The sequence below is a fragment of the Quercus robur genome, chromosome 2 (genome assembly GCF_932294415.1).
Source record: "Quercus robur chromosome 2, dhQueRobu3.1, whole genome shotgun sequence".
In the NCBI taxonomy this organism is placed as follows: Eukaryota; Viridiplantae; Streptophyta; class Magnoliopsida; order Fagales; family Fagaceae; genus Quercus; species Quercus robur.
In genome coordinates, this window is record NC_065535.1 from 55,536,591 (window position 1) to 55,553,796 (window position 17,206).

At 33.2% G+C, this 17,206-nt stretch overlaps 1 protein-coding gene across 1 annotated transcript; it reads left to right on the forward strand.

Moving 5' to 3' along the window:
- The first annotated feature begins 4,373 nt into the window (after window positions 1-4,373).
- LOC126700796 (protein RADIALIS-like 4) lies at window positions 4,374-4,661 on the forward strand. Its single transcript, XM_050398984.1, has one exon. It carries the CDS (start codon window positions 4,374-4,376, stop codon window positions 4,659-4,661), a length of 288 nt encoding a protein of 95 aa, XP_050254941.1.
- Window positions 4,662-17,206: the final 12,545 nt, after the last annotated feature.

Below are 17,206 nucleotides of genomic sequence, written 5' to 3' on the forward strand. Positions count from 1 at the left end.
ATGTAAACTAAAGTTTCAAACAACAAATATACAAAAATCATATCATACACCCCACAAAAAAAATTGGAATCAAAATCATCTGTAAAGGGAGCACACGTTAGAAAGATTTCTAACTAGTTCCAAAAAAAAAAAAAAGGGTGGGAAGAGTATTGTAGCATTCTGTAGGTTTTTTTTTCCTATTCAATCTCTCTCTCTCTCTCTCTCTCTCATTTTTTTCATGTGCAACCATGTGGGTAGCCTCGTATTAGAAAATTCCTAACTCTAGGGTTTAGTGTAATAGGTTATTGAAGCAAGTTTTTTAGATCAAGAAAGGTGGTGAGACAATGAGGTGACCTCCTTCATAACTTGTCACCCATAAGGAGGAAACTCTAGCCTTCTTTTTCTCTCTTCCTTGTACTTTCCTTCCCTTTTAGGGTTCCATCACTGAAAAACCGTGGGATCTGGTATGTGGACTATTGTAGGTGCTCGTATCTCATGGTTCCTACGTACCAACAAGTCCCTAGAGTCTGTAAAGGTCATGTTCATTGCTCATTGCTGAAATCATAGAAAGATGTTGTGGTTCAACATTCTTCTTTTGTTGTGCATGTGTGGATCTAAATGTTTGTGTCAAAACCTAGAGGTATGTTCTCATATCTCTTAGATATGAGTCATATGACCATAGGTGGGTTTCTTTATTTCCTTCATTGGTATTAGTTATTGGGATCTTCCTTGAAGTGTTGAAGCTTATAAAAGATTGTAGACATCTCATTTTGTACCCATTACAACTCGAACCCCCCATTCCCTGATGACGACATTACTTTGAGGCCCAAGATTGATTTGGGGCCTAATCTCGTAAATATCAACTTGAGGATTTATTTATGGAAGATTTTTTTTTTTTTTTGGAAGAATAAACTTATTTTTGGAAAAGAAAGGCTGTTGGAAACCTTAAGTGTGCGTACACATACATGTATATGCACACACATACACGTGTATGCGCACGCACACTCAAACTATGTGTACGCATTCTTAGGGTATGCGCATGCATATCTCAAGTATAGGAATGACAATTTTGCTCCGCCTCGCTTGACCCGCCCCTTCCTGCATCGCCCCACGCTGGTTTTCTCCGCCTCGCAAAGGTGATGGGGTGGGGATGGGGCAAGATTTTAGCCCTGCACCACGGGGCGGAACGGGGATGGGTTTAGACTTTTTAGACCCAACCCGCCCTGCCCCACCCCATCCCTGCCCCACCCTGCCCTACATTGATAAGGACTAAATTGTAAATTTTTTATACACTAAAACCCTATTATTTAAAAAACATATCATTAACTTATTTTATTCTACTCAACAAGGCTTTTTGTCTCTTTTTTTTTTTTTTCTCTAGCAAGGTTGGAAATAAGGTACCAATTTTAACATTTTCTTTTGTCTTTATTATAAACAAATTTATATACTATTGAATCATTGATTTTGTATTTTGAGATTTTTGTTTTTATTGTGATATTGTCTTGTTAAATATTTTAATAATATTATTCAATTTTTGCTAAAAATTAGTTTGATTTGATGGGATAAATTTATTTGTAATTTCAAGTATATTTTTATAAACGAAACATGTTTTGTTAAAAACAATTGTAATAGTTGTGAGCAAGTTAACAAGAAGTAGAGTTTTACGGGATGGGATGAGGTTTTGTAGGGTCCTAAGGGGTGGGGATGAGACAAGAAAATTTTCCCTGTCATGTGGGGCGGGGTGCGGATGGGGTAAGACAAAACCATACGAGGTGGGGGCAAAAACCCCATCCTTTGGACCCGCCCCGCCCTATTGTCATCCCTACTCGAGTATGCACATGCATCTAAGGTTCTGAAACTATGAAAGAAAAGCTTTTTGCACATAATTCCGTGTATAATGAATCCCATATCGTCTAGAAGCCATAAAATGCACTTTTTTCAAGAGGAGGCGAAACAGAGAAGATTCACTAGAAAATAGTGAATCAAAGAGGGAGTTTTTTACAAAACATCCTCAAGTAAATTTTTTACTTGGTTGGGACCTATTTTGTTCTTGACTTTTGAGTTCTAAAGCTTACTAACCTGCTGGTTTTGTTGTTGATTAGATTGACTGAGGGGAACGGTCAAATCAAGCTCTAGAGAGTTCTTGTGTTGAGGTCAATGTTTCAACTTTGGCTCTTCACTTTTCTTTGTTTTATTGTTGGTTTATATGTTTTTATTACTTTAATATGTTTAGCTAGTTTAGGTTTGCTTTGTGTTTGTGTTAGAAGCATATTAGGTTGCTAGTTTTTCTTGTTTTGTTTAGTTTCCTTTTCTATTTTGTAGGGTTTAGATTTTTGGGCGTGTATACCTGCGCATACTTTATGCATGCGTACGCATATTTAGTTGGGATGCGCACGCATACCCTACGTATGCACATGCACACTTATGTCTAGAAACCCAGATCCATTTTTCCTGCCTTCTTGTTTTCTTTCACATGTTTAGGTTCTATTTAACTTGTTTTTACATGTTTAAGTCCTGGGTCAATAGGTTAATTTGTTTTGTTTGTTTATTAAATAATTGATTAGGGTTTGTGTTTTTGATTGAATACCATGAACATGCATATAAACATGAACATGCATTGATACATAGGTGCTTTGATGCAGTGAAGTAAGTAAGGTAAGTTATACATAAACCGTATGAACATGCATTCGAGTGATTGAACATAAGTTTTTTGACAATATGCTTGGTTGAATACCATGAAGTTTTGGATTGATGCTTGGCTTTATCTTGTTGATTTTTAACATATGCATGAACTAATGTCCTTAGCATGTGAAAAAGAGATGTTGCTCAGACAAATAGAATTTGGGTTGTGCATAATTATCAAATAAAGAAAACAAACAAATGATATTGTGATTATTAAATGTTGTTTATTTTTGTTAATAAAAAATTTCATAATTCGAGTATCATTTCACCCCCAAACCTAGTGATTGTTTAGATTGTCCTTGGGTAAATGAAAATTATTTTAATGGGAACCACGGTGAAGTATATTAGATTAATTCTCTCACGAAGATTTTACGTGTTATAAAATTTTTAATCTCACGGAAATTGTATAAATTACTATTATCTAATTTTTTTTATGCGGAAAAATATGATTAAGGAAAATGCTAGAGTTATAAATTTTATTATAAAAACTTTTACAAATTGTTGATATGGTGAGTGATTATTGGTAAATAAAAAAGTAATGTTATTAGTGGGCTCAGATGAGAACCAGTAAGAAGTACACGCGCTTTGTCCCTACTTCAACTATGAAGGGGATGCTTGACACTTCTGCCACCTTGTCGTGTACACCACCATGGACTTTGATATCACTTGTTGGGAAGTGAAAACCTTGGGGAGTCTCTAATAATGAAATAGTTAATAGACTTATAAGCTCATGAGTTTGGGCCAATTATGTTATATTGAACACTGACACTTCTTTTTATTATTCCATGTGATACTTCACATGCACATGTATACCAAACAAAAATACAAAATTTAAAACTTTGATATTATAAATGTGTCAAGTTAACGGATGCTCTTAGGACAATTGGCCCTGTCATGCTCTTAGGACAATTGTTAATAAACTATTTAAGGAAAGTTTTGACATTACTTTAATAGGAAATATAAAAAGCTGTAAAAAACTAATTTTTTATTTATTATTTTTCTATAAAAAGTTTCTAAAAATATTTTATAAACTAATGCTTTTAGCGTATTCATTAACCTTTTCCATTAAAAATTTATTTATTTATTTTTGGGTTTGGTGTATTCCACAAGTTATTGATGACTTGTAAATTTCTTATTTAATAGTTTGAAAATAGTCTCACTAAGTTTACTCAATATTTTAGTCACTCTTGTGAGATACCACAATATTCAACCCTTCATATGATAGGAGATTTATGGTCCATTTGATTGAGGAGGAGAAGAGTAGAATTGGTCGGAAATAAGTTTATTTTTGACCAACTCTACTCTACTCCTCCCTCCCTTACCCTCGATCCAATCTAGCTTTTACATAAAATCATTATTGACGCACTAGAGTGTGTTATGTGATCAAAGGTTGTCTCTTTTAAAATTGATGAATAACTGAATAATAGAAAGTTACACTTGCAGTCAATTATATATCACGAGGTCTTAGTTTGGTTAAGACTAGGTTTAATATGTGCCACTTAATTCCTTTTGCAGTAAGTAACAACTATTGTAAGAATCTTTTCGATTTATTCGTGGAACTTTTGCATACGTTATGTCGGCGGATTCTAGTTTGAATTCGTAGTGCAGTATATATTTCAACTTCAAAGTTCAAAGCATAATTTTAACCTAAAACATCGCTGCCTCTATTGATTGTTTTGCTTCATTACCGTCATGGTTCTTGTTCTGAAACCATGTCAGGGCCGAGTGAATGGAGCTGGGAAGAAAATAAAGTGTTCGAGAATGCTCTTGCAATGCACTATGAATACTTTGAAAAAGGAGAGTGGGAGAAGATTGTTGTGTTGATTCCTACCAAAACCCCTACTCAAATAAGCATACACTACGCACATCTACTGGAGGATATAGAGTCAATTGAATCTGGTCTGGTACCACCCCCAAGATTTCAAGAGAAAATCAGTGATGACAAAGGTGGTGACATTGATCTTGAAGAAGGAGAGGGATCATCAACAGAACTTGAGTGATGAGCCAGTTCATGTTTGTGGACTGTGGTAGTTATAGGTTAGCTATAGCCGCGTTTTTTGTAAACATGGCTAAAAAAAGCTTTTTTTGTAGTGTATAGCTACTGCTACTAAAAACTTTTTTTGTAGTGTATAGCTACTGCTACTAAGGAGTTTTTGATGATTCTTAGTTGATATTGCATGTGCAAACTAGGAACGTAGGTTTTAGAATTAGTATGGAATAACAATATAAATTTTTTTCTGGTCTTTCTAACAAGATGTAAGAATTACATTGATTTGATATTAAAATTTTTCTGTGTTTTGATATAAGTGCAAGAATTGAAGTACTATTTGTTTGTTTATTTTTCTGATATTATTTGATACGGAACTAGGCTTGAGCAACAATCACACCAAACATATAATCGACATCTCATATTCGAGTTGCAATATTGGAGAGACAATAAATAATGTGAATTAGGGTTTCGAACTTCTAAGAATGGTAAAATTTACTTCTCGACCCCAATTAAATAGGTAGTCAATTTCTTCACCCTATTTCATTTAAAAAAAAAAAAAAAAAAAAATTCAAGTATCATAAAATCATTTTATATTTATTAAACTCACAACAATTACTTCTTTTAACAAATAATAGATTTTTTTACACATTAAGAAAATCCAAATAGATAACCAAGGCAAAATAGTAATTTGAGCCAATTAACTTGTAAAACTTATTTATGACTTGCTTGTACTAAACCCAAACCACATAACAAGGAGCAATACAAAGTCTAAAGCAACATTGACTTAATGAATGCTCATTGTAACCCGACTTCACAAGACCTTAACTCCAATATGAGATATAGATTAATATTTCTAGTGCGATTGTTGCTCAAGCAAAGATCCTTAGCTTAGCATATATTCACCTTCGTATCAACTAATATCAGAAAACAAACAAACAAACAAACAGTACTTCAATTCTTACACTTATGTCATAACAGAAAAGTAATTTCCAATATCCAATTAATAAAAGTAATTCTTATTACTTCCTCGAAGGAAGAAAAAGAAAAAGAAAAAGAAAAAAAAAACCTACATTAATGTCCCATAATAATACGTTCATTCCTAGTTTGCCCATGCAATATCAACTAAGAATTAATCACCAAAAAAAAAAAAAACCCTCGGTGTAGCAGTAACTGCCACAGTGACAGACATGAACTTAGTCATCACTCAAAGTTCTGTAGAAGATCCCTCTCCTTCTTCAAGATCACTGCCACCACCATTGTCATCACTCCTTTTCTCTTGAAATCGTGGGGGTGGTGTCAGACCAGATTCAATTGACTCTATATCCTCCAGTAGATGTGTGTAGTGTGAGCTTATTTGAGTAGGGGTTTTGGTAGCGATCAACACAGCAAGTTTCTCCCACTCACCTTTTTCGAAGAAATCATAGTGCATTGCAAGAGCATACTCGAACACTTTATTTTCTTCCCAAGTCCATTCACTCGGCCCTGACATGGTTTTAGAACAAGAACTATGACGGTAATTACTGAAGCAAAACAATCAATGGGGGCAGCGATGTTTTAGGTTAAAACTATGCTTTGAAGTTGAAATATATAGAGCATCCACGAATTTAAACTAGAATCCACCGACTGAACTTCGGCTAAAGTACCACGAATAGAAAATTTTAAATCAAAAAGATTTTTACAAGATTTGATACTTACCGCAGAAGTAATTAAGTTCCACATTAAACCAAGTCTTAAAACTATGACCTCGTGATATGCAATTGGCTGCCTGTACAATAAAATTAATAGAAAGAGGGGATTTAAAAGAGGGCATGCTTTGATCGTTTGATGTATATGTTACTGAAAGTAATTAAGTTCCACATTCTTACAAGGTTTTGATTTGAACTTGGACCAAGTTTTAGGAACGAAAATTGTATTTCACATCTCTTTTAACCGTTTGATGTATATGTTACTGAGTCTTTATTGAAATTCAAAACTAATTGTAAATTACAGAGCTAAATGGTTTTTTTTTTAAACCTATTTTTCTTAAAAGAAAAATTAATTTACATATGCTTGTGATGAATTGAATTGCAGAGATTGGGATTGTGAGTCCTAGTTGCCAATATCCATTAATTATTTGTTTTGGATCTTTTGATGTTTTTGTTTATGTTTTGCCAATGAGTTTCTTTGTTCAAATTGATAGGCTTTAATTTGTCTATAAGATTGACGTCTTGAAAGATTGCCTTTAAATTGTTTGTAAAAATGCTTGATTGGTTGACATTTTTCTCTTGTTGAAGAGATTGGATATTTTTTTCTTTGATAAGTCTAAATAGTCTTTAGATTACTACTAAAATTTTTAAAGCTTGGATTTTGACTATATCATTTTTGATCAATCAAACAAACCTTCAATCAAACAAACTTGAATGTAGGGGATTTGTGTAAATTACCAGCTTATTGAAATAATGTATAAAAATTGTGTAACTTAATTTATTTTTGGTTAAAAAGGAAGAAGTTGAATTGGAGGTACTGCACTACCATATGTGCTATGTTTCTAGTAACTGCGCATAAGAACCTGACTATGTTTTGTTTATAAGGTAATTAATTGGCATTTTTTTATTACAAATATATATATATATATATATATATTTTTTGTGTCTATAAGGTAATTACAATTTATTTATTTATTTATTTTTGTATCTAAGGCTTAGATGCATGACCCTGCCTAGCTTATAGTTTCTTGTCTCTAGTATCTTGTTGGGAACCTAACTTGTTCTTTTGCCCATACTTTTGTCTTTTATAGCCAAATATTGCACTTGGCGTGTTATAGCTCTTAAGGATGGATCTAGGTCAGAATCTATGAAAAAGCCAGTGTTGAGGCATGTTTTTTGAAACTTAATTTTTTATGCAATTCATTATATCTTTATGTTGTCCTGTTTGTTGTGTATGGCTCTCCTATGATAGGTTAATGCTCAAGTCCATGGCATAAGGTGTTGGAGATGATTGTCATTTAACATATATAGATTACGCATAATTTTCTTCTTGCCTAAATTGAATCTGAATTTGTTTTTTCTGCATAAATTATGCACAATTTAAAAGCAACTAGATTTGGAACCTTTTTTTGCCTACCATTGTCAGTTTCTATTCCTTTTCTCCCTAGAAAAATAGCTGATGGTAATGCTAGTTCACCTGGTTATCCTTTCAATTTTAAGATATTTACTTCTTTAATGAAAGTAAATTTGTGTTTGTAATTTGTTGATGGAAGCGATGAATCTCACAAATGGGCCATCATTTTACAGCAGCCCTATTGGCATAGCTTAGAGATTGGATCATCTCCATACAGTATTTTAGAAGCTCATAATCCATGAAAATTTGAAGTAAAAAAATGTACTTTTGGGTAGTAATTACTAATTACCAACCATGTCTTAGATTTTGGCCCATTTCTTTTGTTGAATACTACTGTTGGCCAAGAAATGAAACTTTAGTACTACAAAGCACTTGAGTGATCAAAATGAAAGATGCAAGTGAAGAAACTATTTTATATTGCTATGTTTGAAGGTGGGAAAGACTTGTTTGAAGGGTGGAGTGGATTAGCAAGGAGATTGCATGAGATGCTTAGCATATGAGGATAGTTGTTGCATTTGAATATCCATATTTGAATTGCTGATGATTAGATATAGTTGTATTTGAATTTGTCTTTGAATTTCCTTAGTATTTGAATTTCTTTAAGATTATTTGTATTTAAACACTAGAGGAATAATAAGCAATAGAAAAATTGTCCTAAACCGTTTTCTATCTTTAGGAAAATCCCAGCCATATCATATTTAGACTTGAGGTTATATTACTTGAACAGTGTATGAGAAAGCCAAAATAAATGATGTCATTACATGAACTTTGGGAAATCAAACTTGATATTTCTAGTAGTTCAACGTGGCGATTGATTTTTGGAAACTTATTCATATGTCAATTATCCAAAATCAACATGACCAATGATAATGGCGATAAAGATGATATCATCAACATATTCATAGACTTGTCATCCTTTCGTAATTCTTTGCTGCCAAACATCAGTTGTTTAAGATTGTGGAGTTTATCTGAAATAAAACCTGCCATGATTCAGAACACAAAAAGAGGACCATAGGATTATAAATACATTTGAAATAAAATTTGTAACGCATTTTTTTTTTTTAATAAAAGTTTCTAATTGAGAATACATTCACATGAAATAAAACCTGTCACAGTCCAATATACAAAAAATCATATGACTGAAAATATATATTGAAATAAAATTTGTTACAATTTTTTATGGAAGTTTCTAATTGAAAATATATTCATCTATAATAAAACCTATCACAGTTTAATATACAAAAAAGAGGATTGTATGATTGTGAATACACCTATCACAGTTTGTACATCAACTTTCTTGGAATTGTTGTAATAGATTCTACATAAAAGAACATACAACCAAATATAAAAAAAGAAAAGAATGAGCATAGTTTAAAAAAATTCAATATATTCTAATTAAACAATAAGTGGTCATACTGTAAAAAATGATTGGTTGGGATGTATATGCACAGTAGATGATGATGTAGAAGGATATGTCATAGTTGGCAAAGAGTCATAATTAAAGATGATTGACAAATACAAAAAGAATAAAAAAAAAAAAAATCTATTATAGAACAATTTATACTAAGTAAAAAAAAAAAAAACATCATATACCTATACAAAACTTGTAGAGTACAATGTATTTGCTTTGACTAATAGTTCAACCTTGCTATCGAAGATTCCTAATTTAAAAAATTAAAAATTTATTTTTGAAAGTATCATTAAAGATATGTATTATCTTGAAATTGAATATAGGCGTAAATGCACTTTTGGTCCCTACATCTTGCACTTTTTCCATTTTGGTCCTTACATTTTATTTTTACCACTTTTAGTCCCTAAATCAATTAACGTATGACATTTAAGTTCTTACCATCAGCCAACTAACTGAAAAAGCTGAGGTGACAGATAGAATACCTTATTAGCTGACGTGGCTCTGATGTGGCATTGATGTGGCGATTAAAATATTATTAAAAAATATTATTTGGCATTTTTATATGCCACGTCAGCATTTTAATTTTTAAAAAAGCCACATCAGAAAATCTATAAAAAAAGAAATTAAATTAAATAAACCTTAAATCTAATTTAATTAAAATTATTTCTTAAAAAAACAAAAATCATTATCTCTTTAATTCTTTTTCTTTTTCTTTAGCCTTAATTCTTTTTTCTTTTTCTTTAACCTCATCAGTCATCAGATTTTGAAACATCTCTAAACTTTCCCTATCTCTAACTCTCTCTCTCTCTCTCTTCACCCTCGATGGTATCTCTCTCAAACCCAAACTCTCTCCAATCTCAAAATCTCATCTCCATCGCTGTTGAACTTGCTCAAAACTTAGTGATGAGGTCGCTACTGCCGTCAAAGAAAGAAAACCCATCGAGAAGGTTCACCACAAAGATGAGGTCTCCGCCACCGTCAAATTTGACGATAACTCACCATAGTCATCGATTTAGTAGTTTTGTTTCTGTGTAGTTATGGCTCTATTGTACGAAACCTTTGTCACTGATTCAGTACTGGAGCCCAGATCAATGGTTGTGAAGCCGAGCTCAGTGGTTCTCACACCTCTTTCTACCTCACCGTCTCTCTTTTCCTCTCTTTAAGGTTGATTTGGAAGTTTTTAGCTTTGAATTTTTGTAGATTCGATGTTAAGGCTTTGGTGGTTGTTGGGAAATTTTGGAAGATTTGATTCGATGGTGTTGCTTTACTAGTTGTTGGGTTTTTATTCTTTTGCTTGGATTTGATGTTCATGTTCTTTGATTCGGTGGTGGTGATTTGGGTTTTTTTTTTTTGTTTGTTTTTTTTTTGTTTTTTTTTTTTGTTTGTGTTTGTGTTTGTGTTTGTTTGCCAAGAAAATATATGGGTTTGAAGGCCAAAGTTTGCTTTGCTGGAGATATGGGTTTGGGGTTTGGTTCTTTGGTAGAGATTGATAATGGGGAAGAACATAGAGAACATGAACATGTTCTTCTGAAAAAATAATGAAAGCAATAAAAATAAAAGACAAGAAATACGCTTAGTTAATTTAAGTTTTGTTTTTTAATTAATTTTTTTTTTGTTTAAATTTTCTGACATGGCATTTTATAAAAAATTAAAATGCTGATGTGGCATATAAAAATGCCAAATAATATTTTAATCACCACATCAGCGCCACATCAGCTATTAGGGTGTTCTGTCTGTCACCTCAGCTTTTCTCATTAGTTAGCTAACAGTAAGGACTTAAATACCACGCGTTAATTGGTTTAAAGACTAAAAGTGGTAAAAATAAAACGTAGGGACCAAAATGGAAAAAGTGCAAAATGTAAGGATTAAAAGTGCATTTACGCCTTGAATATATTATAATTAAATAATCTTAGTTTGACTTTGTTGATGCATTGACTCTCAGTGTGGTGTTAAGCTTGTATTTGCAACATCCTTACAAGAAGTAATTTTATAAACCAAAAATTTAAATAATAAATTAATATAATAAATCAATAATTTTATATAATTAATTGGAATGCTTATGTGACAAAAAATTACTTCTCACATGGCCTGTTTGTTTGCAAATGGTACATCTTCTTTTCTTCTTCGATTGTTTTTCTTTTGGATGCTTTTGTCTCAAAGCTTTAGGCCTTCCTTTCAAAGGCACATGTGGAGCATCTTGCAAAGTAATTAGACGATTTGATAATACTTGATTGTTTAATGAAGTATTATTAGGACTTCCTAAATCATCAACATCACAAACATCTTGCATGGCTAGAAGCTCCTCATGAACTTTTCATAAAGTTTGTCCAAGATGTTTTTATTCTTCTCTGACTATGACCCTGCCTTTGCAACTTCCAAAAATTGAAGCATCAAACTATTTCTCATCAAGGTAGAAGAAATTTGTGGCTCCACCTATATGACATCACCAGATATGTCATGTACAATGTGTTTCTTGGCATTAATTGTCCATCTTTCTAAAATATAATGTGAGGGAAGAAAGAGCACAAGAGATTTCTTCACAAAAAGGGCAAGGATATGCTTTCAAATGATTCCAACAAACTCAAACATATGGCGTGTACAAATAGTTTTTGTCTCAACAATATCAAGTGACACTTCATAAAATGAACTTTCTTTCCCATGAGCTACCACCTCATATATCTTCTTCATGATATTTGGATGCTTTGTATTTTTTATTACAAAATGACTTTTCTTGAAATTTCATAAACATCTTTCTTGTAAAAAATTTTGCCGCCTCTGCTTCCATCTTGTAACTTGTTTTCAAAATTGGCATTGAATCTTTTTTGTTTTTACATATTGTTCTTTCTCCTTAAGATAATGTGCGTTCAAAACTTGCTCATATTGATACACAAAGTTACTTATAATTGAACTTGAGCAAACATAATCTTTAAAAAATTTATTCATGCTTTCACTCCTTTGAATTGTAGATATCCCAGCACAAAAGTTCCTTCATAAGTAAGCTGGAATCCATTTTTCATGTCGCATATAAAAATTTCCCAACCAATCGTTATCCCCCAATCCATAGTTCTTCATAATCTCACTCCATTCTAAGTCAAACATTTCAATGGTGATTTTATCATGGATGCAATGGTGAAATTCTTCCTAAAAATGTGGATATTTATTATACATATGGGACAACTAATCTGGAACTTTCTATAAAATATGTCATATACACAATCTATGAGTTGTATTAGGAAATTCATTTAAAATTGCCTTAGTGATAACCTTGTTATCATCTGTGATAATTGTAGAAGGAGGATTTCCAAGCATTGCGTTAAGCCAAGTTTTCAACAACCATGTATAATATTTTGTTGTTTCATTTACAAGCAAAGTACATCCAAACATCACAAATTGATGATGGTGGTTAATCTAGTGAAAAGGAACAAAAGGCGTCTTATAGCAATTTGTTTGGTATGTAGTGTCAAAAGAAATGACAGCTTCAAAATATTGGTGTGCAATTCTTGACCTAGCATTTGCCCAAAAGCAATTACCCATGCACCCATTTTCATAAACTTAAATCGCATAAACAAAACCTAGATTTTTATATTGACTCTCAATAAAATATTTGTACATTCCCTGGGCATCTTCATCTTGAAGCAACTTTCTTCTTTTATTATCCAAATAATTTTGAATATTGACCAGAATATATCCAACATTATAATCACTACCGGATTCTTTACTTAACACAAACATTATCTTGCTTGGAGGTATACTTGATTCATTGAGTGTGTCTATAAGATTCTTTGGGCACTTGTTATCACTCTATGCCCAAAAAACAAACTTGTACTCTTAGGAGTAAGAAGCTCATGATTATAATCCTCCATAAACTTGCATACAATCCATGTATCTTCAATTTTCTTTAAAACCATCGATGCTTTGCATCCCACTCTTGTTTCTGCATGCTTTGGACCTATTCTTTCTTTGTCATGATTTCATTTACGACAAAACCCTTCGAACAAACATATTCAATTCCAACCAATAATTTATCTTTTTTAGTCTTTCGAGTATGATTTACCTGAATGTCAAAAACCTTTCTCCTTGCATATGCATTATAACATGCTTGAACAACATCTAAGTTATCAAATACCATATCAAGACATGGTTCCAAATGCCTATTGCATGCAAAATGTTCATTTGAATAATCGAATGACTAGTCTATATTATTTTGATCTTTGTTTATTTTGACCCATCATGTACTAAGTCTTCCATCATATCATAAAGTGATATTGTTTCAAGTTCTTCGTTGTTTGCACTCACTCATATTTTTAATTCAAGTAATTTTAAATTTCAATATAGCCTATAAAAAACAAAAGAGAAGAAAAATTCATAAGCAACAATTGGGAATAAATTCAAACTTTCTGCCATTACAATACCGAAATCTAAAACAATGCAAACTTGCCCAATTTGGAAAACTTGTTTTATTACAAAATTAAAATTTAATTGGAAAATTTTATGCTATTATTAAAATTATTAAAGAAAAAGGGTAAATTTTCAACTAAATTTAGGATACAATTAAAGAGGAAATACAATCACTTAATACAAAACCAAACAAACAATTCAAATATTTAGAAATTCAAATTAATTCCACACAAGTACAACAAAGGCAGGGTACATTTGAACACCTTGCTCAACAACTCAATTAACTCTATTACGTAAAACAGCTCCAACTACATCCTTAATTGTACTCTGGTACGTATAGAGAGCAAATTGACATTACAAGTAGGAGAAAATTATATTTGAAGCTAAAAATATTATAATAGCTATCAAATAAATGACATTGACTGTGTCCCAGAGGCCTAAGTTGATAGTGGAGAATTCTACAACCACAGTGAGAAAACTTGTGTAGGTTTTTTTTTTCTTGACAGCGCACAGGTCCAAGCAGAAACAAGGATCCTAGGCCTTATGCTTAAGTTTAGTGGACTGGACTTGGTTCACTGCAGCTAAGTTGGCTGATTACAAACCAAGTTATTCACAAGACATGGATCCTACAATACATACACAATAACACATAGAAAATATACCCGTATTGCACAGTAAAGAATGATGCAAGTAAATGGAAAATGAATGCAAAACGTTAGGGATCCTTAGGATAATAAAAAATGCTTCATAATTTTCTTAAGTTTTCAATACATTATACTTTCATTTCACTAGGATATATTACAAGGTCCAAATAAGTTCAAAAATCATAGACTTAGATAGCTCTTTTAGGTTTCCAAGATTTGTGAGGTTTGAATCCCTTTGAATCTAAGTGTATTTTCTAGTGTCTATCTCAGGATCCTGAACGGTGTTTTCCCTCTCTTTTCTCCTTTTGAACTCTGAAAAAGTTTTCTAAAGGATCTTTTCTCTCTAATTCACTATTGCTGAATGGTTTTTGCTGATGGCTTTTCCCCCTTTTATAGCACCTTCCCAGGGTTTTTGGTGTACTACTAATTCCCTCTATTTGCTACCCTGGGTACTAGAATCAATGTTGTGTCAGCAACATTGGTGGCTGATCCCTTCCTTATTTTCTCAGTATTTTCTCATTTTGAGGTTTCCCTCCAAAAAGTCCTTACCTGACTTTCTGATAGGCCAAAAATGTATTGACCCCTTGTGATTAATCAATTGATTAATTAGCCAAGTTTATTAATTAATCAAATTAACACACAAAGCGCGTGGTAGCACAAATAAATCACCAATCAAATTAAGTGCAGCGGAAATTAAATTGACACGGTGATTTGTTTACGAATGGGGAAAACTAACACGACAAAAACTCCATTGGGTGATTTTAAGGTCACCACTCCCGAGAATCCACTATTATTAAAACAAGCAGTTACAAGTAAAGGAATCCTAGTACCTTATACTAACTTACAGTTGAACCTTTACCCCAATACACAATTGTACTTATTTTGTAGTGACAATCTCTTCTTGTAATGCATGGCTCCCAGTACGTGACTAACCAATTGCACGGATCCCAGTATGCGACTTTAATCATCAACTAGAGAAGGTTGTTGGTTGCAAAGTTCTTCAATTCATCACATGATGAAGATCGAGAAGATGCTTGGACATAAAACCCTACGATGTACAAACACAGTAACTTCTTCACAAGAAAGATGAACTAGGGCAAATTTTGTCTTCGGTCACAATTCGCTTGAACAAACTTTGCTCAACACTTGTGCAACTTGTTCCACTTTTGACGACCCTTAAAATAATCCTTTTATATGTTTAGGGCTGTGAGAAAAGATAGCCCAAATATATAATCACGGATTGGAGTCAAAATAGAACTGAAATTCAATTTTTCATAAACCTCGGCAGATGCCCTATCTGTCGAGATGTTGTCGAGCCACGGGGCTGGAACAGCTCTTCAAGCTCGATAGATGGCTAGCTGTTGAGCTTTAATGACAGACACTTTCTCAGCTTGAATCTTGGACAGACTTGCATGACTTTAACACTTGAATTTGAAATAAGGTTTCTTGAAGTATTAAACACATCCTAGATCTACCTAAATACAAGTAAAGTGTGTTTTGTCAAAAGATTAGTCAATTACATAAAATAGTGACATATGTTCCTAACAAGTGAATCACATATGTCCTAACAATCTCCCCTTTGGCAATCCGTGACAAAACCATAACAAACAAATAAGATATGAGAAAAGTCATAAATCACTCAATTTATATTCACTTGTTGAATACAATAAAATCTATCTTAACACAAACTCTTGAAAAACTTTGCAAGAAGAGAGTTTATGGTAAGAAGACTTTGACAACCTATATTTCTGAAACACTTTAAACAAAACTCATCAAGGTATCTTTGTGTGAAACAGAAATAATAGATTGCATACAAGTATACAAAACATATGTATAAAGAAAGAAAAGAAACAACACATGGAGAGATAGGTGAAAGAAAAACATACATCAACATATAAAGAAAATAAGTACAATGTATGTCAATAATGGTCACAAGACCTAAGGTACAAGAATAAATGTATTTAAAAAGGAGAAAAGAAAAAGATACAAGTAATCCTCATTACATCCCTCAAATATCAACACTCCCTCTAACAAAATGGTCCTATACTAACTCTCCCCCTAAGTATGACTACTCTCATATCTAAAACTACTCCCCCTTTTTGTCATGAGTGACAAAGGGTAAGAGTATTAAGTAGACATCTCATCTGTACAAGAAGAGCTAGCATCTCCATCATCATCATCCGTAGAGGCCACAAGAGTGGAAGGCATGGTGTAACCGCCCATCTCAGCCTAGCGTCGAGCAATGTGGCCAACACGAGTGTTCACCTGACATAACTCATCACTGAGAGTGTCAAGGTGAGCATCCATACGCTGAAGCTGCGTCATGATGTCCTCGAGTGTCACTCCACTCGTAGAAGAGGAGGGAGCGGACATGGATGGAGTAGGAGTGGGAGAAGCTGCTGTACCGGACCGCCTTGATCGAAACTGCGCCTCGCTTCATTTAATGGTAACGTAGTCAATGGCACACATAATGGAGAAGTGCTCGAACTAGGGAAAAGGAACAGAAAAATGGCATAAAATCTATGTGATAGCTGAAGGGAAGATGATCTTATCACGGGTCGCCATATCTTATAGACATCTATAATAGAAAGAATAAAATGTGAAGGAAAATCTATAGTGAGATGCTCAAGAAGGGAAAGCAAAAATCGAGCACGAGGCTTTGTGATAGAGTTATAGTGAGAAAGAGGGTGCAAAACAAAATTCATCACCATGTTCATGAATCTAGGACCCAATTAGCTAGACGCTAGTAGAAAGTAAAGATCATCTCGTCTTTGTACACAGTCCTCAGACTCTTACAACCGGGGTAGTCAAGATGCTCTACCCTTGGGACACAGAGCACATCGGATACCAACTCCTGTGTGAAAACTATGTGCATACCTCGAACGAGAGTATGAAAGAGAGGTACTGAAGAATCAAGTCCATGCATGTTGGAGTAAAACATTTGGATTAGCACGGATGGACAGGTGACCGGGACGTCACATAGTGACTTCTAACCTTGACTGT